General features: G+C 46.5%; 1 protein-coding gene across 4 annotated transcripts in view; it reads right to left on the bottom strand.

The window, feature by feature from the left end:
* The window catches only part of FGFR1 (fibroblast growth factor receptor 1), a 185,599-nt gene that overhangs the window by 23,060 nt on the left and 138,699 nt on the right, over positions 1 to 23,840 (bottom strand). For all 4 annotated transcript variants that reach the window (XM_069214012.1, XM_069214013.1, XM_069214014.1 and 1 more), the window contains one exon: positions 21,293 to 21,363. In XM_069214012.1, the coding sequence (XP_069070113.1) occupies positions 21,293 to 21,363 (71 nt within the window). The remainder of the gene's footprint in view (positions 1 to 21,292; positions 21,364 to 23,840) is intronic.

Here is a 23,840-nt window from a genome sequence, read left to right as displayed (position 1 = left end):
TACCCAGTGTACATCTGTTCGTGGCATGAGTCGCTGCAGATTCACATGCTTTGCACATCCCACCATCTAGTGTTGGGCTCGGAGTATTACAAGTTGTTTTTCTTCGAAGAAGTCTTTTCGAGTCACGAGATCGAGGGACTCCTCCCCTTTCGGCTCCATTGCGCATGGGCGTCGACTCCATCTTAGATGGTTTTCCCCGCAGAGGGTGAGGTATGAGTTGTGTATTATAGTAATAGTGCCCATGCAATGGAGTGAATATGTATGTACATAATGTAGTTTAAAGTGTTATATTTACAAATTTGCAAATGTTCAAGATCAACTTCTAAACAGCGACAGGCTCCCGGGGAGGCGGGTGGGCGCATGTGAATCTGCAGCGACTCATGCCACGAACAGATGTACACTGGGTAAGTGACATTTTCCGTTCGATGGCATGTGTAGCTGCAGAGATACACATGCTTTGCATAGACTAGTAAGCAGTTATCTCCCCAAAAGCGGTGGTTCAGCCTGTAGGAGTTGAAGCTGTTTGAAACAAAGTTCGTAATACTGCTTGGCCTACTGTGGCTTGTTGTGCTGTTAACACATCCACGCAGTAGTGTTTGGTAAACGTATGAGGCGTAGACCATGTGGCTGCCTTACATATTTCAGTCATTGGAATATTTCCTAGAAAGGCCATGGTAGCACCTTTCTTTCTAGTCGAGTGTGCCTTTGGTGTAATAGGCAGTTCTCTTTTTGCTTTGAGATAGCAAGTTTGAATGCATTTAACTATCCATCTAGCAATGCCTTGTTTGGAAACTGGATTTCCTGCATGAGGTTTTTGGAAAGCAACAAATAATTGTTTGTTTTGTTCTGTCAATGTAGTACATTAACGCTTGTTTGATGTCTAATGTATGTAGTGCTTTCAGCTACAGAATCTGGCTGTGGGAAGAACACTGGTAATTCTACTGTTTGATTCAAGTAGAACGGTGATATGACTTTTGGCAAAAATTTAGGATTTGTCCGTAGAACTACTTTATGTTTGTGTATTTGAATAAATGGTTCTTGTATGGTAAATGCTTGAATCTCACTTACTCTTCTTAGAGATGTGATGGCAATTAGAAATGCAACTTTCCATGTTAAGTATTGCATTTCACAAGAGTGCATGGGCTCAAAAGGTGGACCCATGAGTCGTGTTAAGACAATGTTGAGGTTCCATGAAGGAACTGGTGGTGTTCTTGGTGGTATAATTCTCTTTAGGCCTTCCATAAACGCTTTTATGACTGGTATCCTAAATAGTGAAGTTGAGTGCGTAATTTGCAGGTAAGCTGAAATTGCGGTAAGATGTATCTTAATGGAAGAAAAAGCTAGCTTTGACTTTTGCAAATGTAGTAAGTATCTTACGATGTCTTTGGCAGATGCGTATAAGGGTTGAATTTGATTATTATGGCAGTAATAAACAAATCTTTTCCACTTATTTGCATAGCAATGTCTAGTGGTAGGTTTCCTAGCTTGTTTTATGACTTCCATACATTCCTGTGTAAGGTCTAAGTGTCTGAATGAAAATGTCACTTACCCAGTGTACATCTGTTCGTGGCATTAGTCGCTGCAGATTCACATGTTTGGCACAGTCCGCTGCCTGGTGTTGGGCTCGGAGTATTACAAGTTGTTTTTCTTCGAAGAAGTCTTTTTGGTCACGGGACCGAAGGACTCCTCCCTCCTCGGCTCCATTGCGCATGGGCGTCGACTCCATCTTAGATTGTTTTCCCCGCAGAGGGTGAGGATGGAGTTGTTTGGTATAAATAGTGCCCATGCAATGGAGTGAATATGTATGTACGTTAAGAGTTTCTAATAATTATTTACAAATGTTCAGATGTTTAAGATTTATGATCTACTTCTAAACGGCTACAGGCTTCCCGGGGAGGTGGGAGGGTACATGTGAATCTGCAGCGACTAATGCCACGAACAGATGTACACTGGGTAAGTGACATTTTCAGTTCGATGGCATATGTTGCTGCAGATACACATGTTTGGCATAGACTATAAAGCAGTTACCTCCCCTAAAAGCGGTGGTTTAGCCTGTAGGAGTTGAAGTAGTTTGGAATAATGTTCTTAGTACAGCTTGGCCCACTGTAGCTTGTTGTGCATTTAGTACGTCTACACAGTAGTGTTTAGTAAACGTATGAGGCGTAGACCAGGTTGCAGCCTTACATATTTCGCTCATAGGAATGTTTCCTAGAAAGGCCATTGTAGCACCTTTCTTTCTGGTTGAGTGTGCCTTTGGTGTAATAGGCAATTCTCTTTTGGCTTTAAGATAGCATGTTTGAATGCATCTGACTATCCATCTAGCAATGCCTTGTTTAGAGATTGGATTTCCTATGTGTGGTTTTTGAAAAGCTATGAACAGTTGTTTTGTTTTCCTGATTAGCTTTGTTCTGTCAATGTAATACATTAGTGCTCTTTTGAGGTCTAATGTATGTAGTGCCCTTTCAGCCACAGAATTTGGTTGTGGGAAGAACACTGGCAATTCTACTGTTTGATTTAAATGGAATGGTGAGATTACTTTTGGCAGAAATTTTGGATTTGTTCTTAGAACTATTTTATTGTTGTGTATTTGAATAAATGGTTCTTGTATGGTAAATGCCTGTATTTCACTTACTCTTCTGAGGGATGTGATTGCAATGAGAAATGCGACCTTCCAGGTTAGATATTGCATTTCACAGGAATGCATGGGTTCGAAAGGTGGACCCATGAGTCTTGTTAAGACGATGTTAAGATTCCATGAAGGAACTGGTGGTGTTCTTGGTGGTATAATTCTTTTTAGCCCTTCCATGAATGCTTTAATAGCTGGTATTCTAAATAGAGACGATGAATGAGTAGTTTGTAGGTAAGCAGATATTGCTGCGAGGTGTATTTTTATAGATGAAAAAGCGAGATTTGCTTTTTGCAAATGTAGTAAGTATCCTACTATGTCTTTAGTAGAGGCATGTAATGGTTGTATTTGATTGGCATGGCAGTAGTAAACAAATCTTTTCCACTTAGATGCATAGCAGTGTCTAGTGGAAGGTTTTCTAGCTTGTTTTATGACCTCCATGCATTCTTGTGTGAGGTCTAAGTGTCCGAATTCCAGGATTTCAGGAGCCAAATTGCCAGATTCAATGATGATGGGTTTGGATGCCTGATCTGTTGTTTGTGTTGTGTTAACAGATCTGGCCTGTTGGGTAGTTTGACATGCGGTACTAGTGAAAGGTCTAGTAGAGTTGTATACCAAGGTTGTCTTGCCCATGTGGGTGCTATCAGTATGAGTTTGAGTTGGTTTTGACTCAACTTGTTTACTAGATATGGAAGGAGAGGGAGAGGGGGAAAAGCGTACGCAAATATCCCTGACCAACTCATCCATAGAGCATTGCCTTGTGATTCGCGGTGTGGGTACCTGGATGCGAAGTTTTGGCATTTTGAGTTTTCTTTTGTTGCGAACAAATCTATCTGGGGTGTTCCCCAAATTTGAAAGTACTTGTTCAGAACTTGGGGGTGAATTTCCCATTCGTGGACTTGTTGGTGGTCTCGCGAAAGATTGTCTGCTAGTTGGTTTTGTATTCCTGGAATAAATTGTGCTATTAGGCGAATGTTGTTGTGAATCGCCCACTGCCAAATTTTTTGTGTTAGGAGGCACAATTGTGTTGAGTGTGTTCCTCCTTGTTTGTTTAAATAATACATTGTTGTCATGTTGTCTGTTTTGACAAGAATGTATTTGTGTGTTATTATGGGTTGGAAGGCTTTTAACGCTAGAAATACTGCTAACAGTTCTAGGTAATTGATATGAAATTTTGTGTCGTGTATATCCCATTGTCCTTGAATGCTGTGGTGATTGAGGTGTGCTCCCCACCCTGTCATGGAAGCATCTGTTGTTATAACGTATTGAGGCACTGGGTCCTGAAATGTCCGCCCTTTGTTTAAATTTTTGCTGTTCCACCATAGAAGCGAGAGGTATGTTTGGCGGTCTACCAACACCAGATTTTGAAGTTGACCCTGTGCTTGTGACCATTGTGATGCTAGACACTGTTGTAAGGGTCGCATGTGTAGTCTTGCGTTTGGGACAATGGCTATGCATGATGACATCATGCCTAGAAGTTTTAGCACAAATTTTGCTTGTATCTTTTGGTTTGGAAACATAGCACTTATTACCTTGTGGAATGCCTGCACTCTTTGTGGACTTGGAGTGGCAATTCCTTTTGATGTGTTGATGGTTGCTCCTAGATATTGTTGTGTTTGACACGGTTCTAGGTGTGATTTTGTATAGTTGATGGAAAACCCCAGTTTGTGAAGGGTTTGTATGACAAATGTGGTGTCGTTTGCGCATTTTTTTACTGTGTTGGTCTTGATTAGCCAATCGTCTAGGTAAGGGAACACATGTATCTGTTGTCTCCTGATGTGTGCTGCTACTACTGCTAGACATTTTGTGAACACTCTTGGTGCAGTTGTTATTCCGAATGGCAACACCTTGAATTGGTAATGTATTCCTTTGAATACGAACCGTAGGTACTTTCTGTGAGAAGGGTGTATTGGTATATGAAAGTACGCATCCTTTAGGTCTAATGTGGTCATGTAATCTTGCTGTTTGAGCAGTGGAATGATGTCTTGTAGTGTGACCATGTGAAAATGGTCCGATATGATGTAGGTATTTAGTGTCCTGAGATCTAATATTGGTCTTAATGTTTTGTCTTTTTTTGGAATTAGAAAGTACAGGGAGTAAACTCCTGTGTTTTTTTGTTGTACTGGTACTAACTCTATTGCATCCTTTTGCAGTAGTGCTTGAACTTCTAGTCCTAAAAGTTCTAAATGTTGTGGTGACATTTTGCGTGTTTTGGGGGGGATGTTTGGTGGGAAGTTGTGGAATTCTATGCAATAGCCATGTTGGATTATTGCTAATACCCAATTGTCTGTTGTAATCTGTTGCCAAGATTGGTAGAATTGGCTTAGTCTTCCCCCCACTGGTGTTGAGTGAAGGGGTTGCGTGACTTGAAAGTCACTGTTTAGGTGGAGGTGTTTTTGGAGTCTGGAATCTTCCCCTACTCCTTGGGAATTGACCCCCCCGATATCCCCTGAAACCTCCCCTTTGGAAGGAACCCTGATATGGTGTGGTTCTTGTTTGTTGGCTGGTGGTGTCTGTGGGTTGGCCACGAAACCCCCCTCTAAATGGAGTTTTTCTGAAAGAGCCTCTGCTCTGCGGGGAGTAGAGTGCGCCCATGGCCTTGGCCGTGTCTGTGTCCTTTTTAAGTTTTTCAATGGCTGTATCCACTTCAGAGCCAAAAAGTTGTTTCTCGTTGAAGGGCATATTAAGGACAGCCTGCTGGATTTCAGGTTTGAAGCCTGAAGTGCGTAGCCAAGCGTGTCTCCTTATGGTGACAGCAGTGTTGACTGTTCTTGCTGCAGTATCAGCTGCGTCTAGTGAAGAGCGGATTTGATTGTTTGAGATCGTTTGTCCCTCTTCCACTATTTGCTGCGCCCTTTTTTGGTATTCCCGGGGAAGATGGTCTACGAGAAGTTGCATCTCGTCCCAGTGTGCGCGGTCATATCTGGCCAGCAGCGCTTGTGAATTTGCGATGCGCCACTGGTTGGCTGCCTGTGATGCTACTCTTTTCCCTGCCGCATCAAATTTTCGGCTTTCTTTGTCCGGAGGTGGGGCGTCGCCAGATGTATGTGAATTTGCTCTCTTGCGAGCTGCCCCTACTACCACGGAGTCAGGTGGTAACTGCGAAGTAATAAACACTGGGTCTGTGGGTGGTGGTTTGTATTTCTTATCCACCCTTGGGGTGATGGCTCTTGATTTTACGGGCTCTTCAAAAATTTGTTTTGCGTGCCGTAACATCCCTGGTAGCATTGGGAGACATTGATATTGGCTGTGTGTAGGAAGTTGGCTCTGTATGTGCTATTTCAAAGTAAGGAATAGCATGCACAGAGTCCAAGGGTTCCCCTTAGAGGTAAAATAGTGGTAAAAAGAGATAATACTAATGCTCTATTTTGTGGTAGTGTGGTCGAGCAGTAGGCTTATCCAAGGAGTAGTGTTAAGCATTTGTTGTACATACACATAGACAATAAATGAGGTACACACACTCAGAGACAAATCCAGCCAATAGGTTTTTATATAGAAAAATATCTTTTCTTAGTTTATTTTAAGAACCACAGGTTCAAATTCTACATGTAATATCTCATTCGAAAGGTATTGCAGGTAAGTACTTTAGGAACTTCAAATCATCAAAATTGCATGTATACTTTTCAAGTTATTGACAAATAGCTGTTTTAAAAGTGGACACTTAGTGCAATTTTCACAGTTCCTAGGGGAGGTAAGTTTTGATTAGTTTTACCAGGTAAGTAAGACACTTACAGGGTTCAGTTCTTGGTCCAAGGTAGCCCACCGTTGGGGGTTCAGAGCAACCCCAAAGTCACCACACCAGCAGCTCAGGGCCGGTCAGGTGCAGAGTTCAAAGTGGTGCCCAAAACACATAGGCTAGAATGGAGAGAAGGGGGTGCCCCGGTTCCGGTCTGCTTGCAGGTAAGTACCCGCGTCTTCGGAGGGCAGACCAGGGGGGTTTTGTAGGGCACCGGGGGGGACACGAGTCCACACAGAAATTTCACCCTCAGCGGCGCGGGGGCGGCCGGGTGCAGTGTAGAAACAAGCGTCGGGTTCGCAATGTTAGTCTACGAGAGATCTCGGGATCTCTTCAGCGCTGCAGGCAGGCAAGGGGGGGGTTCCTCGGGGAAACCTCCACTTGGGCAAGGGAGAGGGACTCCTGGGGGTCACTTCTCCAGTGAAAGTCCGGTCCTTCAGGTCCTGGGGGCTGCGGGTGCAGGGTCTCTCCCAGGCGTCGGGACTTTAGGTTCAAAGAGTCGCGGTCAGGGGAAGCCTCGGGATTCCCTCTGCAGGCGGCGCTGTGGGGGCTCAGGGGGGACAGGTTTTGGTACTCACAGAATCAGAGTAGTCCTGGGGTCCCTCCTGAGGTGTCGGATCGCCACCAGCCGAGTCGGGGTCGCCGGGTGCAGTGTTGCAAGTCTCACGCTTCTTGCGGGGAGCTTGCAGGGTTCTTTAAAGTTGCTGGAAACAAAGTTGCAGCTTTTCTTGGAGCAGGTCCGCTGTCCTCGGGAGTTTCTTGTCTTTTCGAAGCAGGGGCAGTCCTCAGAGGATGTCGAGGTCGCTGGTCCCTTTGGAAGGCGTCGCTGGAGCAGGATCTTTGGAAGGCAGGAGACAGGCCGGTGGGTTTCTGGAGCCAAGGCAGTTGTCGTCTTCTGGTCTTCCGCTGCAGGGGTTTTCAGCTGGGCAGTCCTTCTTCTTGTAGTTGCAGGAATCTAATTTTCTAGGGTTCAGGGTAGCCCTTAAATACTAAATTTAAGGGCGTGTTTAGGTCTGGGGGGTTAGTAGCCAATGGCTACTAGCCCTGAGGGTGGGTACACCCTCTTTGTGCCTCCTCCCAAGGGGAGGGGGTCACAATCCTAACCCTATTGGGGGAATCCTCCATCTGCAAGATGGAGGATTTCTAAAAGTTAGAGTCACCTCAGCTCAGGACACCTTAGGGGCTGTCCTGACTGGCCAGTGACTCCTCCTTGTTATTCTCATTATTTTCTCCGGCCTTGCCGCCAAAAAGTGGGGCCTGGCCGGAGGGGGCGGGCAACTCCACTAGCTGGAGTGTCCTGCTGGGTTGTCACAAAGGAGGTGAGCCTTTGAGGCTCACCGCCAGGTGTGACAATTCCTGCCTGGGAGAGGTGTTAGCATCTCCACCCAGTGCAGGCTTTGTTACTGGCCTCAGAGTGACAAAGGCACTCTCCCCATGGGGCCAGCAACATGTCTCGGTTTGTGGCAGGCTGCTAAAACTAGTCAGCCTACACAGATAGTCGGTTAAGTTTCAGGGGGCACCTCTAAGGTGCCCTCTGTGGTGTATTTTACAATAAAATGTACACTGGCATCAGTGTGCATTTATTGTGCTGAGAAGTTTGATACCAAACTTCCCAGTTTTCAGTGTAGCCATTATGGTGCTGTGGAGTTCGTGTTTGACAGACTCCCAGACCATATACTCTTATGGCTACCCTGCACTTACAATGTCTAAGGTTTTGTTTAGACACTGTAGGGGTACCATGCTCATGCACTGGTACCCTCACCTATGGTATAGTGCACCCTGCCTTAGGGCTGTAAGGCCTGCTAGAGGGGTGTCTTACCTATACTGCATAGGCAGTGAGAGGCTGGCATGGCACCCTGAGGGGAGTGCCATGTCGACTTACTCGTTTTGTCCTCACTAGCACACACAAGCTGGTAAGCAGTGTGTCTGTGCTGAGTGAGAGGTCTCCAGGGTGGCATAAGACATGCTGCAGCCCTTAGAGACCTTCCTTGGCATCAGGGCCCTTGGTACTAGAAGTACCAGTTACAAGGGACTTATCTGGATGCCAGGGTCTGCCAATTGTGGATACAAAAGTACAGGTTAGGGAAAGAACACTGGTGCTGGGGCCTGGTTAGCAGGCCTCAGCACACTTTCAATTGTAAACATAGCATCAGCAAAGGCAAAAAGTCAGGGGGCAACCATGCCAAGGAGGCATTTCCTTACACAACCCCCCCCCAAACGAAAGAGGATGAGACTAACCTTTCCCAAGAGAGTCTTCATTTTCTAAGTGGAAGAACCTGGAAAGGCCATCTGCATTGGCATGGGCAGTCCCAGGTCTGTGTTCCACTATAAAGTCCATTCCCTGTAGGGAGATGGACCACCTCAACAGTTTAGGATTTTCACCTTTCATTTGCATCAGCCATTTGAGAGGTCTGTGGTCAGTTTGAACTAGGAAGTGAGTCCCAAAGAGGTATGGTCTCAGCTTCTTCAGGGACCAGACCACAGCAAAGGCCTCCCTCTCAATGGCACTCCAACGCTGCTCCCTGGGGAGTAACCTCCTGCTAATGAAAGCAACAGGCTGGTCAAGGCCATCATCATTTGTTTGGGACAAAACTGCCCCTATCCCATGTTCAGAGGCATCAGTCTGCACAATGAACTGCTTAGAATAATCTGGAGCTTTGAGAACTGGTGCTGAGCACATTGCCTGTTTCAGGGTGTCAAAGGCCTGTTGGCAGTCCACAGTCCAGTTTACTTTCTTGGGCATTTTCTTGGAGGTGAGTTCAGTGAGGGCTGTCACAATGGATCCATATCCCTTCACAAACCTCCTGTAATACCCAGTCAAGCCAAGGAATGCCCTGACTTGAGTCTGGGTTTTTGGAGCTACCCAGTCCAGAATAGTCTGGATCTTGGGTTGGAGTGGCTGAACTTGGCCTCCACCTACAAGGTGTCCCAAGTAAACCACAGTTCCCTGCCCTATCTGGCATTTGGATGCCTTGATAGAGAGGCCTGCAGATTGCAGAGCCTTCAAAACCTTCCTCAGGTGGACCAGGTGATCCTGCCAGGTGGAGCTAAAGACAGCAATATCATCAAGATAAGCTGTGCTAAAGGACTCCAAGCCAGCAAGGACTTGATTCACCAACCTTTGGAAGGTGGCAGGGGCATTCTTTAAACCAAAGGGCATAACAGTAAACTGATAATGCCCATCAGGTGTGGAGAATGCTGTCTTTTCTTTTGCTCCAGGTGCCATTTTTATTTGCCAGTACCCTGCTGTCAAGTCAAAGGTACTTAGAAATTTGGCAGCACCTAATTTATCAATGAGCTCATCAGCTCTTGGAATTGGATGGGCATCTGTCTTGGTGACAGAATTGAGCCCTCTGTAGTCCACACAAAACCTCATCTCTTTCTTTCCATCTTTGGTGTGAGGTTTGGGGACTAAGACCACTGGGCTAGCCCAGGGGCTGTCAGAGCGCTCAATGACTCCCAATTCCAGCATCTTGTGGACTTCCACCTTGATGCTTTCTTTAACATGGTCAGATTGTCTAAAGATTTTGTTCTTGACAGGCATGCTGTCTCCTGTGTCCACATCATGGGTACACAGGTGTGTCTGACCAGGGGTTAAGGAGAAGAGTTCAGGAAACTGTTGTAGGACTCTCCTACAATCAGCTTGCTGTTGGCCAGAGAGGGTGTCTGAGTAGATCACTCCATCTACTGTACCATCTTTTGGGTCTGATGACAGAAGATCAGGGAGAGGTTCACTCTCTGCCTCCTGATCCTCATCTGTTACCATCAACAGATTGACATCAGCCCTGTCGTGGAAGAGCTTAAGGCGGTTTACATGGATCACCCTTTTGGGGCTCCTGCTTGTGCCCAGGTCCACCAAGTAGGTGACCTGACTCTTCCTCTCTAGTACTGGGTAAGGGCCACTCCATTTGTCCTGGAGTGCCCTGGGAGCCACAGGCTCCAGAACCCAGACCTTCTGCCCTGGTTGGAACTCAACCAGTGCAGCCTTTTGGTCATACCAAAACTTCTGGAGCTGTTGGCTGGCCTCAAGGTTTTTGGTTGCCTTTTCCATGTACTCTGCCATTCTAGAGCGAAGGCCAAGTACATAGTCCACTATGTCCTGTTTAGGCTCATGGAGAGGTCTCTCCCAGCCTTCTTTAACAAGGGCAAGTGGTCCCCTTACAGGATGACCAAACAGAAGTTCAAAGGGTGAGAACCCTACTCCCCTCTGTGGTACCTCCCTGTAAGCGAAAAGCAGACATGGCAGGAGGACATCCCATCTCCTTTTGAGTTTTTCTGGGAGCCCCATGATCATGCCCTTTAATGTCTTGTTGAATCTCTCAACCAAGCCATTAGTTTGTGGATGGTATGGTGTAGTGAATTTATAAGTCACTCCACACTCATTCCACATGTGCTTTAGGTATGCTGACATGAAGTTGGTACCTCGGTCAGACACCACCTCCTTAGGGAAACCCACTCTGGTAAAGATACCAATGAGGGCCTTGGCTACTGCAGGGGCAGTAGTTGACCTAAGGGGAATAGCTTCAGGATACCTGGTAGCATGATCCACTACTACCAGGATATACATATTTCCTGAGGCTGTGGGAGGTTCCAGTGGACCAACTATGTCCACACCCACTCTTTCAAAGGGCACCCCCACCACTGGAAGTGGAATGAGGGGGGCCTTTGGATGCCCACCTGTCTTACCACTGGCTTGACAGGTGGGGCAGGAGAGGCAAAACTCCTTAACCATGCTGGACATATTGGGCCAGTAGAAGTGGTTGACTAACCTCTCCCACGTCTTGGTTTGTCCCAAATGTCCAGCAAGGGGAATGTCATGGGCCAATGTTAGGATGAACTCTCTGAACAGCTGAGGCACTACCACTCTCCTAGTGGCACCAGGTTTGGGGTCTCTGGCCTCAGTGTACAGGAGCCCATCTTCCCAATAGACCCTATGTGTTCCATTTTTCTTGCCTTTGGACTCTTCAGCAGCTTGCTGCCTAAGGCCTTCAAGAGAGGGACAGGTTTCTTGTCCCTTACACAGCTCTTCCCTTGAGGGTCCCCCTGGGCCTAAGAGCTCAACCTGATAAGGTTCAAGCTCCAAAGGCTCAGTTCCCTCAGAGGGCAGAACTTCTTCCTGAGAAGAGAGGTTCCCTTTCTTTTGCTGTGTTGCAGTTGGTTTCCCAACTGACTTTCCTGTTCTCTTGGGAGGCTGGGCCATCTTTCCAGACTCCAGCTCTACTTTTTCACCCTGTGCCTTGCATTGTGCTCTTGTTTTCACACACACCAGTTCAGGGATACCCAGCATTGCTGCATGGGTTTTTAGCTCTACCTCAGCCCATGCTGAGGACTCCAGGTCATTTCCAAGCAGACAGTCCACTGGGATATTTGAGGAGACCACCACCTGTTTCAGGCCATTGACCCCTCCCCATTCTAAAGTAACCATTGCCATGGGATGTACTTTTCTCTGATTGTCAGCGTTGGTGACTGTGTAAGTTTTTCCAGTCAGGTATTGGCCAGGGGAAACCAGTTTCTCTGTCACCATGGTGACACTGGCACCTGTATCCCTCAGGCCCTCTATTCTAGTCCCATTAATTAAGAGTTGCTGTCTGTATTTTTGCATGTTAGGCGGCCAGACAGCTAGTGTGGCTAAATCCACCCCACCCTCAGAAACTAGAGTAGCTTCAGTGTGGACCCTGATTTGCTCTGGGCACACTGTTGATCCCACTTGGAGACTAGCCATACCAGTGTTACCTGGATGGGAGTTTGGAGTGGAACCTTTCTTGGGACAGGCCTTGTCTCCAGTTTGGTGTCCATGCTGTTTACAGCTATGACACCAGGCCTTTTTGGGATCAAAGTTTTTACCCTTGTACCCATTGTTTTGTGAAGAGGCTCTGGGCCCACTCTCCTGTGCAGGTTTTTGGGGGCCTGTAGAAGACTCTTTACTATTTTTAGTTTTGGTTGTCTCATCACCCTTCTGCTGGGGAGTCTTTGTGACCCCTTTCTTTTGGTCACCCCCTGTTGAAGTCTTGGACACCCTTGTCTTGACCCAATGGTCCGCCTTCTTTCCCAATTCTTGGGGAGAAATTGGTCCTAGGTCTACCAGATGCTGATGCAGTTTATCATTGAAACAATTACTTAACAGGTGTTCTTTCACAAATAAATTGTACAGCCCATCATAATTACTTACACCACTGCCTTGAATCCAACCATCTAGTGTTTTCACTGAGTAGTCAACAAAGTCAACCCAGGTCTGGCTCGAGGATTTTTGAGCCCCCCTGAACCTAATCCTGTACTCCTCAGTGGAGAATCCAAAGCCCTCAATCAGGGTACCCTTCATGAGGTCATAAGATTCTGCGTCTTGTCCAGAGAGTGTGAGGAGTCTATCCCTACACTTTCCTGTGAACATTTCCCAAAGGAGAGCACCCCAGTGAGATCTGTTCACTTTTCTGGTTACACAAGCCCTCTCAAAAGCTGTGAACCATTTGGTGATGTCATCACCATCTTCATATTTAGTTACAATCCCTTTAGGGATTTTCAACATGTCAGGAGAATCTCTGACCCTATTTATGTTGCTGCCACCATTGATGGGTCCTAGGCCCATCTCTTGTCTTTCCCTCTCTATGGCTAGGATCTGTCTTTCCAAAGCCAATCTTTTGGCCATCCTGGCTAACTGGATGTCCTCTTCACTGGAGTTATCCTCAGTGATTTCAGAGTTGTTGGTCCCTCCTGTGAGGGAACCAGCATCTCTGACTATTATTTGTGGAGTCAGGGCTTGAGAAGCCCTGCTCTCCCTAAGTAGGACTGGAGGGGGGGAATTTCCCTCCAAGTCACTATCTTCATCCTCTGAGTTGCCATCCTCAGAGGGGTTGGCCTTTTCAAACTCTGCCAAAAGCTCCTGGAGCTGTACTTTGGTAGGTTTGGGGCCCATTGCTATTTTCTTTAGTTTACAGAGTGACCTTAGCTCTCTCATCTGTAGATGGAGGTAAGGTGTGGTGTCGAGTTCCACCACATTCACATCTGTGCTAGACATTATGCTTCTAAAAGTTGGAATACTTTTTAAGAAACTAAAACTGGTTCTAGAATCTAATTCAAACTTTTAACAAACTTTTAAACTCTAAAAGAAATGCTAAACAGGATCTAACACAAGGCCCTAGCAGGTCTTTTAAGAATTTAGAAAACTTTTCAAATTGCAAAAATCAATTTCTAATGACAATTTTGGAATTTGTCGTGTGATCAGGTATTGGCTGAGTAGTCCAGCAAATGCAAAGTCTTGTACCCCACCGCTGATCCACCAATGTAGGAAGTTGGCTCTGTATGTGCTATTTCAAAGTAAGGAATAGCATGCACAGAGTCCAAGGGTTCCCCTTAGAGGTAAAATAGTGGTAAAAAGAGATAATACTAATGCTCTATTTTGTGGTAGTGTGGTCGAGCAGTAGGCTTATCCAAGGAGTAGTGTTAAGCATTTGTTGTACATACACATAGACAATAAATGAGGTACACACACTCAGAGACAAATCCAGCCAATAGGTTTTTATATAGAAAAATATCTTTTCTTAGTTTATTTTAAGAACCACAGGTTCAAATTCTACATGTAATATCTCATTCGAAAGGTATTGCAGGTAAGTACTTTAGGAACTTCAAATCATCAAAATTGCATGTATACTTTTCAAGTTATTGACAAATAGCTGTTTTAAAAGTGGACACTTAGTGCAATTTTCACAGTTCCTAGGGGAGGTAAGTTTTGATTAGTTTTACCAGGTAAGTAAGACACTTACAGGGTTCAGTTCTTGGTCCAAGGTAGCCCACCGTTGGGGGTTCAGAGCAACCCCAAAGTCACCACACCAGCAGCTCAGGGCCGGTCAGGTGCAGAGTTCAAAGTGGTGCCCAAAACACATAGGCTAGAATGGAGAGAAGGGGGTGCCCCGGTTCCGGTCTGCTTGCAGGTAAGTACCCGCGTCTTCGGAGGGCAGACCAGGGGGGTTTTGTAGGGCACCGGGGGGGACACGAGTCCACACAGAAATTTCACCCTCAGCGGCGCGGGGGCGGCCGGGTGCAGTGTAGAAACAAGCGTCGGGTTCGCAATGTTAGTCTACGAGAGATCTCGGGATCTCTTCAGCGCTGCAGGCAGGCAAGGGGGGGGTTCCTCGGGGAAACCTCCACTTGGGCAAGGGAGAGGGACTCCTGGGGGTCACTTCTCCAGTGAAAGTCCGGTCCTTCAGGTCCTGGGGGCTGCGGGTGCAGGGTCTCTCCCAGGCGTCGGGACTTTAGGTTCAAAGAGTCGCGGTCAGGGGAAGCCTCGGGATTCCCTCTGCAGGCGGCGCTGTGGGGGCTCAGGGGGGACAGGTTTTGGTACTCACAGAATCAGAGTAGTCCTGGGGTCCCTCCTGAGGTGTCGGATCGCCACCAGCCGAGTCGGGGTCGCCGGGTGCAGTGTTGCAAGTCTCACGCTTCTTGCGGGGAGCTTGCAGGGTTCTTTAAAGTTGCTGGAAACAAAGTTGCAGCTTTTCTTGGAGCAGGTCCGCTGTCCTCGGGAGTTTCTTGTCTTTTCGAAGCAGGGGCAGTCCTCAGAGGATGTCGAGGTCGCTGGTCCCTTTGGAAGGCGTCGCTGGAGCAGGATCTTTGGAAGGCAGGAGACAGGCCGGTGGGTTTCTGGAGCCAAGGCAGTTGTCGTCTTCTGGTCTTCCGCTGCAGGGGTTTTCAGCTGGGCAGTCCTTCTTCTTGTAGTTGCAGGAATCTAATTTTCTAGGGTTCAGGGTAGCCCTTAAATACTAAATTTAAGGGCGTGTTTAGGTCTGGGGGGTTAGTAGCCAATGGCTACTAGCCCTGAGGGTGGGTACACCCTCTTTGTGCCTCCTCCCAAGGGGAGGGGGTCACAATCCTAACCCTATTGGGGGAATCCTCCATCTGCAAGATGGAGGATTTCTAAAAGTTAGAGTCACCTCAGCTCAGGACACCTTAGGGGCTGTCCTGACTGGCCAGTGACTCCTCCTTGTTATTCTCATTATTTTCTCCGGCCTTGCCGCCAAAAAGTGGGGCCTGGCCGGAGGGGGCGGGCAACTCCACTAGCTGGAGTGTCCTGCTGGGTTGTCACAAAGGAGGTGAGCCTTTGAGGCTCACCGCCAGGTGTGACAATTCCTGCCTGGGAGAGGTGTTAGCATCTCCACCCAGTGCAGGCTTTGTTACTGGCCTCAGAGTGACAAAGGCACTCTCCCCATGGGGCCAGCAACATGTCTCGGTTTGTGGCAGGCTGCTAAAACTAGTCAGCCTACACAGATAGTCGGTTAAGTTTCAGGGGGCACCTCTAAGGTGCCCTCTGTGGTGTATTTTACAATAAAATGTACACTGGCATCAGTGTGCATTTATTGTGCTGAGAAGTTTGATACCAAACTTCCCAGTTTTCAGTGTAGCCATTATGGTGCTGTGGAGTTCGTGTTTGACAGACTCCCAGACCATATACTCTTATGGCTACCCTGCACTTACAATGTCTAAGGTTTTGTTTAGACACTGTAGGGGTACCATGCTCATGCACTGGTACCCTCACCTATGGTATAGTGCACCCTGCCTTAGGGCTGTAAGGCCTGCTAGAGGGGTGTCTTACCTATACTGCATAGGCAGTGAGAGGCTGGCATGGCACCCTGAGGGGAGTGCCATGTCGACTTACTCGTTTTGTCCTCACTAGCACACACAAGCTGGTAAGCAGTGTGTCTGTGCTGAGTGAGAGGTCTCCAGGGTGGCATAAGACATGCTGCAGCCCTTAGAGACCTTCCTTGGCATCAGGGCCCTTGGTACTAGAAGTACCAGTTACAAGGGACTTATCTGGATGCCAGGGTCTGCCAATTGTGGATACAAAAGTACAGGTTAGGGAAAGAACACTGGTGCTGGGGCCTGGTTAGCAGGCCTCAGCACACTTTCAATTGTAAACATAGCATCAGCAAAGGCAAAAAGTCAGGGGGCAACCATGCCAAGGAGGCATTTCCTTACACTGTGTGTAGCCGAGAGGGTGTTAAATAAAAAATCATCCTCTATAGGATCGGAATGCAGTTGGACATTGTGGAATTCTGCTGCCCTAGCCACCAGTTGCGAGTATGAGGTACTGTCCTCTGGCGGTGACGGCTTTGTGGGGTATGACTCGGGATCATTGTCCGGCACTGGGGTGTCATACAGGTCCCAAGCGTCTTGATCCTGATCGTCATGACTTATGGTAGTTTGCGCTGGTGAGCGCATTTGTGGCGGTGTTTGTGCCGGCGATGCCTGTGGTGGAGAGGGCGGAGGCGTGACTTTTTTAACCACTTTGGCTTGTGGTTGTGCGTCATCCTTTGGAAGTCCGATCCTTCTTTTCCTCATGATTGGGGGAAGGGTTGATATCTTCCCTGTGTCGTGCTGGATGTACAGTCTCTTTTGTGTGTAGTCCGATTCTACACTTTGGAGCTCTTGTCCAAATTTGTGCATTTGGCCACTCATTCCTTGTTCCTCTGAGTAGGATGAAGGTGTGGTATTTTTCGGCGCCGAGAGAGAATCTTTTTTCGGTTTCGGCACCGACAGAATTTTTGTTCCTTTCGGCATGGATTCTCGGTGCCGAGGTTTTTCGGTGCCGGTATCTTGTTTTTGTCTCTCGGAGCCGCTTTCTCGGCTCAGAGGTTGCTCCATGGCGGTCCCTCGACCGGAGTCGGGTGTCTTCGCTATGGGCGTGCCCTTTTTCGGCGCCTTCGACGGGTCGCCTGTTTTATGGGTCGAGCCATGGCCTGTTGGCAGTGGCGTCCCCTGGGCTTTCGGTTTGTCGATGGATTTACTTTTCGACGTCTTACTCACAGTTTGTTGCTGTTGTTCGACGTCGGAGTCTCCGGATTCTGATTCCGGAACCGAGAATGTTTCCTCTTCCTCGTCGAAACGTTGTTTTGTGGACGCCATTTGTTGACGCCTGGCTCTTCGGTCCCGGAGTGTTTTTCTGGACCGGAAGGCTCGACAGGCTTCACAGGTATCCTCCTTGTGCTCGGGGGACAAGCACAAGTTACAGACCAAGTGCTGATCTGTATAAGGATACTTACTGTGACATTTTGGGCAGAAACGAAACGGGGTCCGTTCCATCGGCTTCGATGTCGCACGCGGTCGGGCCGACCAGGCCCCGATGGGGGATCGTAACTACCCCAAAGTCTTCCGATGATCGGTGTCGATGTACCTAACTATCCCGATACCGAACGGAACAATACCGACGCTTTCTTCCGAGATTCTGACTAACTTTCCGAACCGAAACACGGAGCGAAAAGGAATACGTCCGAACCCGACAGCGGAAAAAAACAATCTAAGATGGAGTCGACGCCCATGCGCAATGGAGCCGAGGAGGGAGGAGTCCTTCGGTCCCGTGACCAAAAAGACTTCTTCGAAGAAAAACAACTTGTAATACTCCGAGCCCAACACCAGGCAGCGGACTGTGCCAAACATGTGTATCTGCAGCAACATATGCCATCGAACCTCTAGATTCAGCGATGCTGGATTTGGGTGTCTGATCTGTTGTTTGTGTTGAGTGAACAGATCTGGTCTGTTTGGTAGTTTGACATGAGGCACTACTGAGAGGTCTAGTAGTGTTGTGTACCAAGGTTGTCTTGCCCAAGTTGGCGCTATTAGTATGAGTCTGAGTTTGTTTTGACTCAACTTGTTTACCAGATATGGAAGGAGTAGGAGAGGGGGAAAAGCGCATGCAAATATCCCTGACCAACTCATCCATAACGCATTGCCCTGAGACTGATCTTGTGGGTACCTGGATGCGAAGTTTCGGCATTTTGCGTTTTCCTTTGTTGCAAATAGATCTATTTGTGGTGTTCCCCAACTTTGGAATTAAGTGTTCAGTATTTGGGGGTGAATCTCTCATTCGTGGATCTGTTGGTGATCCCGAGAGAGATTGTCTGCTAACTGATTCTGGATCCCTGGAATAAATTGTGCTATCAGGCGAATGTGGTTGTGAATCGCCCAATGCCATATTCTTTGTGCCAGGAGACACAACTGTGTTGAGTGTGTCCCTCCCTGTTTGTTTAGGTAATACATCGTTGTCATGTTGTCTGTTTTGACAAGAATGTGTTTGTGGCTTATTATGGGTTGAAATGCCTTTAGCGCTAGAAATACTGCCAGTAGTTCTAAGTGATTTATGTGAAATTGTTTTTGCTGAGTGTCCCATTGTCCCTGGATGCTGTGTTGATTGAGGTGTGCTCCCCACCCTATCATGGAGGCATCTGTCGTTATTACATATTGTGGCACTGGGTCTTGGAAAGGCCGCCCTTGGTTTAAATTTATATTGTTCCACCATTGAAGCATGGTGTATGTTTGGCGGTCTATCAACACTAGATCTAGAAGTTGACCCTGTGCCTGTGACCATTGTGATGCTAGGCACTGTTGTAAGGGCCGCATGTGCAACCTTGCGTTTGGGACAATGGCTATGCATGAGGACATCATGCCTAGGAGTTTCATCACCATTTTAACTTGTATTTTTTGTTTTGGATACATGGCCTGTATTACATTGTGAAATGCCTGTACCCTTTGTGGGCTTGGAGTGGCAATCCCTTTTGCTGTGTTGATTGTCGCCCTTTAAGTATTGCTGTGTTTGACACGGCTGAAGGTGTGACTTTGTGTAGTTGATTGAGAAACCTAGTTTGTGGAGGGTTTCTATGATATACTTTGTGTGTTGTGAACACTGTTCTAGCGCATTGGTTTTGATTAACCAATCGTCTAGATACGGGAACACATGTATTTGCTGCCTTCTGATATGTGCAGCTACGACTGCCAGGCATTTTGTAAAAACTCTTGACGCAGTTGTTATTCCGAATGGCAACACCTTAAATTGGTAATGTACCCCTTGGAATACAAACCTTAAGTACTTTCTGTGTGAAGGCTGTATTGGTATATGGAAATATGCATCCTTTAGGTCTAGTGTTGTCATGTAGTCTTGTTGTTTGAGGAGTGGGATTACGTACTGTAATGTCACCATGTGAAAGTGATCTGATTTGATGTAGGTATTTAATGTTCTGAGATCTAATATAGGTCTTAGAGTCTTGTCCTTTTTGGGTATGAGAAAATACAGAGAGTAAACTCCTGTTCCTTTCTGTTGAATTGGTACTAATTCTATTGCTCCTTTTTGTAGCAACGCTTGGACCTCTAGTCCGAGAAGATCCATGTGTTCTTTTGACATATTGTGTGTTTTCGGTGGGACGTTTGGAGGGAATTTGAGAAATTCTATGCAATAACCATGCTGGATAATTGCTAGGACCCAAGTGTCTGTTGTTATTTCTTCCCAATGTTTGTAAAACTTGGTTAGTCTCCCCCCCACAGGTGTTGTGTTGGGGATTTGTGACGTGGAAGTCACTGCTTGTTTTGAGGAGTTTTAGGACTTTGGAAGTTCCCTCTATTTTTTTGGAATTGTCCTCCACTATATTGCCCCCGAAAACCTCCCCGCTGATATTGGCTTTGATAAGTGGGCCTTGCTTGTGAGGTTGTGGTTTCTGTGGGTTGACCTCGAAACCCCCCCCCTAAATTGTGTCTTGCGAAATGTGCCTCTGCTCTGTGGGGAGTAGAGTGCGCCCATGGCTTTTGCTGTATCAGTGTCTAAGTTTCTCAATAGCAGTGTCCACCTCCGGCCCAAACAACTGTTGTTCATTAAAAGGCATATTCAGCACGGCTTGTTGTATTTCCGGCTTGAATCCTGACGTACGCAACCATGCGTGTCTCCTTATTGTTACTGCAGTATTTACAGTCCTTGCAGCTGTATCTGCTGCATCCATTGCTGACCGTATCTGATTATTTGAGATACTTTGTCCTTCCTCCACCACTTGTTGTGCCCTTTTCTGGAACTCTTTGGGTAAGTGTTCTATGAAATGCTGCATTTCGTCCCAATGAGCTCTATCATATCTTGCCAGAAGTGCTTGTGAGTTGGCAATGCGCCATTGGTTTGCTGCTTGTGCTGCAACCCTTTTCCCCGCAGCATCAAATTTACGACTCTCCTTGTCTGGAGGTAGAGCGTCTCCCGAGGTGTGGGAGTTTGCTCTCTTGCGAGCTGCCCCAACAACCACAGAGTCTGGTGTTAACTGCTGCGTAATATAAACAGGGTCCGTTGGCGGTGGCTTGTACTTTTTCTCCACCCTTGGAGTTATTGCCCTGCCTTTAACAGGATCTTGAAATACTTGTTTGGAGTGTTTTAGCATTCCAGGGAGCATAGGTAAGCTTTGGTATTGGCTATGAGTGGAGGATAGTGTATTAAACAAGAAGTCATCCTCAATCGGTTCTGCATTCAAGGTGACGTTATGAAAAGCAGCTGCCCTTGAGACCACCTGCGTGTAGGATGTACTGTCTTCAGATGGCGACGGTCTCGCAGGGTAACAGTCTGGGCTGTTATCTGATACCGGGGCATCATAAAGGTCCCATGCGTCTGGATCATCTTGACTCATTGCAGTATGAGTCGGGGATTGCATCAATGGTGGAGTGGCTACCGGTGATGTGTGCATTGATGGTGGTGGAGATGGTGGCGGAGTTGTTTGTTTTGCCACCTTTGCCTGTGGCTGCTTGTCCTTTTCTTGAAAGGCAAGCCTTCTTTTCATTCTAATTGGGGGAAGAGTGCTTATCTTCCGTCAGGGTTGCATTTTTTTTTCCTCCTTTTTTTTTTTTTTTTTTTTTACATTCCCCACAGCACCTACTCACTTGGCGGGTGTGATAGTATTCCGCCTTTTCCTCAGTCACTGCAGCCGCCACATCTGTGGAGCCACTACCTATCTCTAACGGGCTGATCTAGATGTGGTTGCAGAACGAGCCACGGTTCCCACCAAGCACAGCACACGGTTCCCACCAAGCACAGCACACGGTTCCCACCAAGCACAGCACACGATTTACCCCCACGCACAAACAGATTGCACAACCAGAGCTGGTTGAAAGTGAAGAGCACAGACTTTATCTGGGACTTGAACACTTACACGTCACTTTGATGAGTGTATATCCGGTCAAAGAGTGCTTCAGGAGCCATCCACTTCACCGGCAATCGTCCCTGAAAGAAAAAACACATACATTAATTTCTTATTTAATGGAAAATAGTTATTTGATTTGCCTGAGAATATTTGACAAATACAACTCTCCTGGAGGGGTCACCAGCAGACTTCTTTTAACAGTCAAACGCCCACAACAATCTGCATTTATCATCAAGATAGGCTGCAAATGATTTATCACTAAGATCTCGAGTCTATTTACCAGAAAGGTATCTTAGTGCTGGGGAACATTTATGAGTGAAATATATTACTACTAGACTGAAAGTGCTAACAATTCCACATTTCCGTTCCCAGAACGGATTGCATTTGCAATCAAGATATGCCAGCAATGGGCAAATGTATGAGGACAGATTTTGTTAACAAATGATGCCTCCACAATAGTTGATATCAAGCCTGAAAAACTGGAAAGTGTCTCATTTTAATACTCAGGAAAACATCAGACAGCATAGAAGACAAAATGAGACCAAGCTGTGGTGAAAGAAATAGTATAAATGGCAAAATATCCAGAACCGCATCTTCAAAAAGTCAGAAAAGGCTGCTGGGATTCTCAGCTTTGAGTTGAATGAGGGACTGTTCTATGCATGATTTTGCAAAGTTAAATACAAACTTTTCACCATGCTATACAGAATTGTGTGTTAGTATACCAGTTGTCTTTTAAGGTGGCTTAGAAGCTAAAACAAAAAGGTCTGGAATTTTTTCAGGTCTCTGTTGGAAGTCAATAAATCTCTAGGCGAATCAAACTGTGGATGCATTTTTGCTTTCTCTATAGCACTGGACACACACTATCCAAAAAGCCTGTGGCCTCGCCATTTGGGTTCAAGGGAAAACTGCTGTACAGAATGGTGCCATTGTCCAGAAAGTCTCTCACTTGTGTTCCCTTTAATAGCAGGCAAGTTCACGCATTCTTCTCAGAATCTCAACTTGAGCAACTTTGATGCAGCCAGGACACTGAACCACAATATAAACTCAGACTCCGGGATTTTGGCATTTAGGAATAAGATGGTAGAAACAAAGCCAATGGCTGAAGTAAGGAAAATGTCACTTACACAGTGTACATCTGTTCGTGGCATTAGTCGCTGCAGATTCACATGTTGTGCATAGTCCACCGTCTGGTGTTGGGTCGGAGTGTTACAAGTTGTTTTTGTTCGAAGAAGTCTTTTCGAGTCCCGAGACCGAGGGACTCCTCCTCCTTTGTTCCATTGCGCATGGGCGTCGACTCCATGTTAGATTGTTTTCCCCGCAGAGGGTGAGGTAGGAGTTGTGTATGTTAGTAATAGTGCCCATGCAATGGAATGAATAAGTATGTACCAACTAAGGTTTAAGTAATATATTTACAAATGTACAAATGTTGAAGATAACTTCCAAACGGCTACAGGCTCCCGGGGAGGCGGGTGGGCACATGTGAATCTGCAGCGACTAATGCCACGAACAGATGTACACTGTGTAAGTGACATTTTCCGTTCGGTGGCATGTGTAGCTGCAGATACACATGTTGTGCATAGACTAGTAAGCAGTTATCTCCCCAAAAGCGGTGGCTCAGCCTGTAGGAGTGGAAGTAGTCTGAAATAAAGTTCTTAGTACGGCTTGACCTACTGTGGCTTGTTGTGCGGATAGCACGTCTACACAGTAGTGCTTAGTAAATGTGTGAGGCGTAGACCATGTGGCTGCCTTACATATCTCGTTCATTGGAATGTTTCCTAGGAAGGCCATGGTAGCGCCTTTCTTTCTGGTTGAAGGTGCCCTTGGTGTAATGGCCAGTTCTCTCTTTGCTTTAAGGTAGCAGGTTTGGATGCACTTAACTATCCATCTGGCTATACCCTGTTTTGATATTGGGTTTCCTGTATGAGGTTTTTGAAATGCAATAAACAGTTGTTTTGTTTTCCTAATTTCTTTTGTTCTGTCAATGTAGTACATTAGTGCTCTTTTGATGTCTAATGTATGTAGTGCCCTTTCAGCTACTGAGTCTGGCTGTGGGAAGAACACTGGTAGTTCTACCGTTTGATTTAAGTGGAACGGTGAAATAACTTTTGGTAAAAATTTTGGATTGGTTCTTAGGACCACCTTATTTTTGTGTATTTGAATAAAAGGTTCTTGTATAGTAAACGCCTGAATTTCACTTACTCTTCTTAGAGATGTGATGGCAATGAGAAATGCAACCTTCCACGTTAAGAATTGCATTTCGCAAGAGTGCATGGGTTCAAAAGGTGGGCCCATGAGTCTTGTTAAGACGATGTTGAGGTTCCATGAAGGAACAGGTGGTGTTCTTGGTGGTATAATTCTTTTCAGGCCTTCCATAAACGCTTTAATGACAGGTATCCTAAATAGTGAAGTTGAATGGGTAATTTGCAGGTATGCAGATATTGCTGCGAGGTGTATCTTTATGGAAGAGAAGGCTAGATTTGATTTTTGTAAATGTAGCAAGTATCCCACTATATCCTTTGGAGATGCATGTAATGGTTTAACTTTATTATTATGGCAG

This window comes from Pleurodeles waltl, chromosome 11 (genome assembly GCF_031143425.1).
Source record: "Pleurodeles waltl isolate 20211129_DDA chromosome 11, aPleWal1.hap1.20221129, whole genome shotgun sequence".
Taxonomy (NCBI): Eukaryota; Metazoa; Chordata; class Amphibia; order Caudata; family Salamandridae; genus Pleurodeles; species Pleurodeles waltl.
This window is presented reverse-complemented; position numbering and strand designations above follow the sequence as displayed.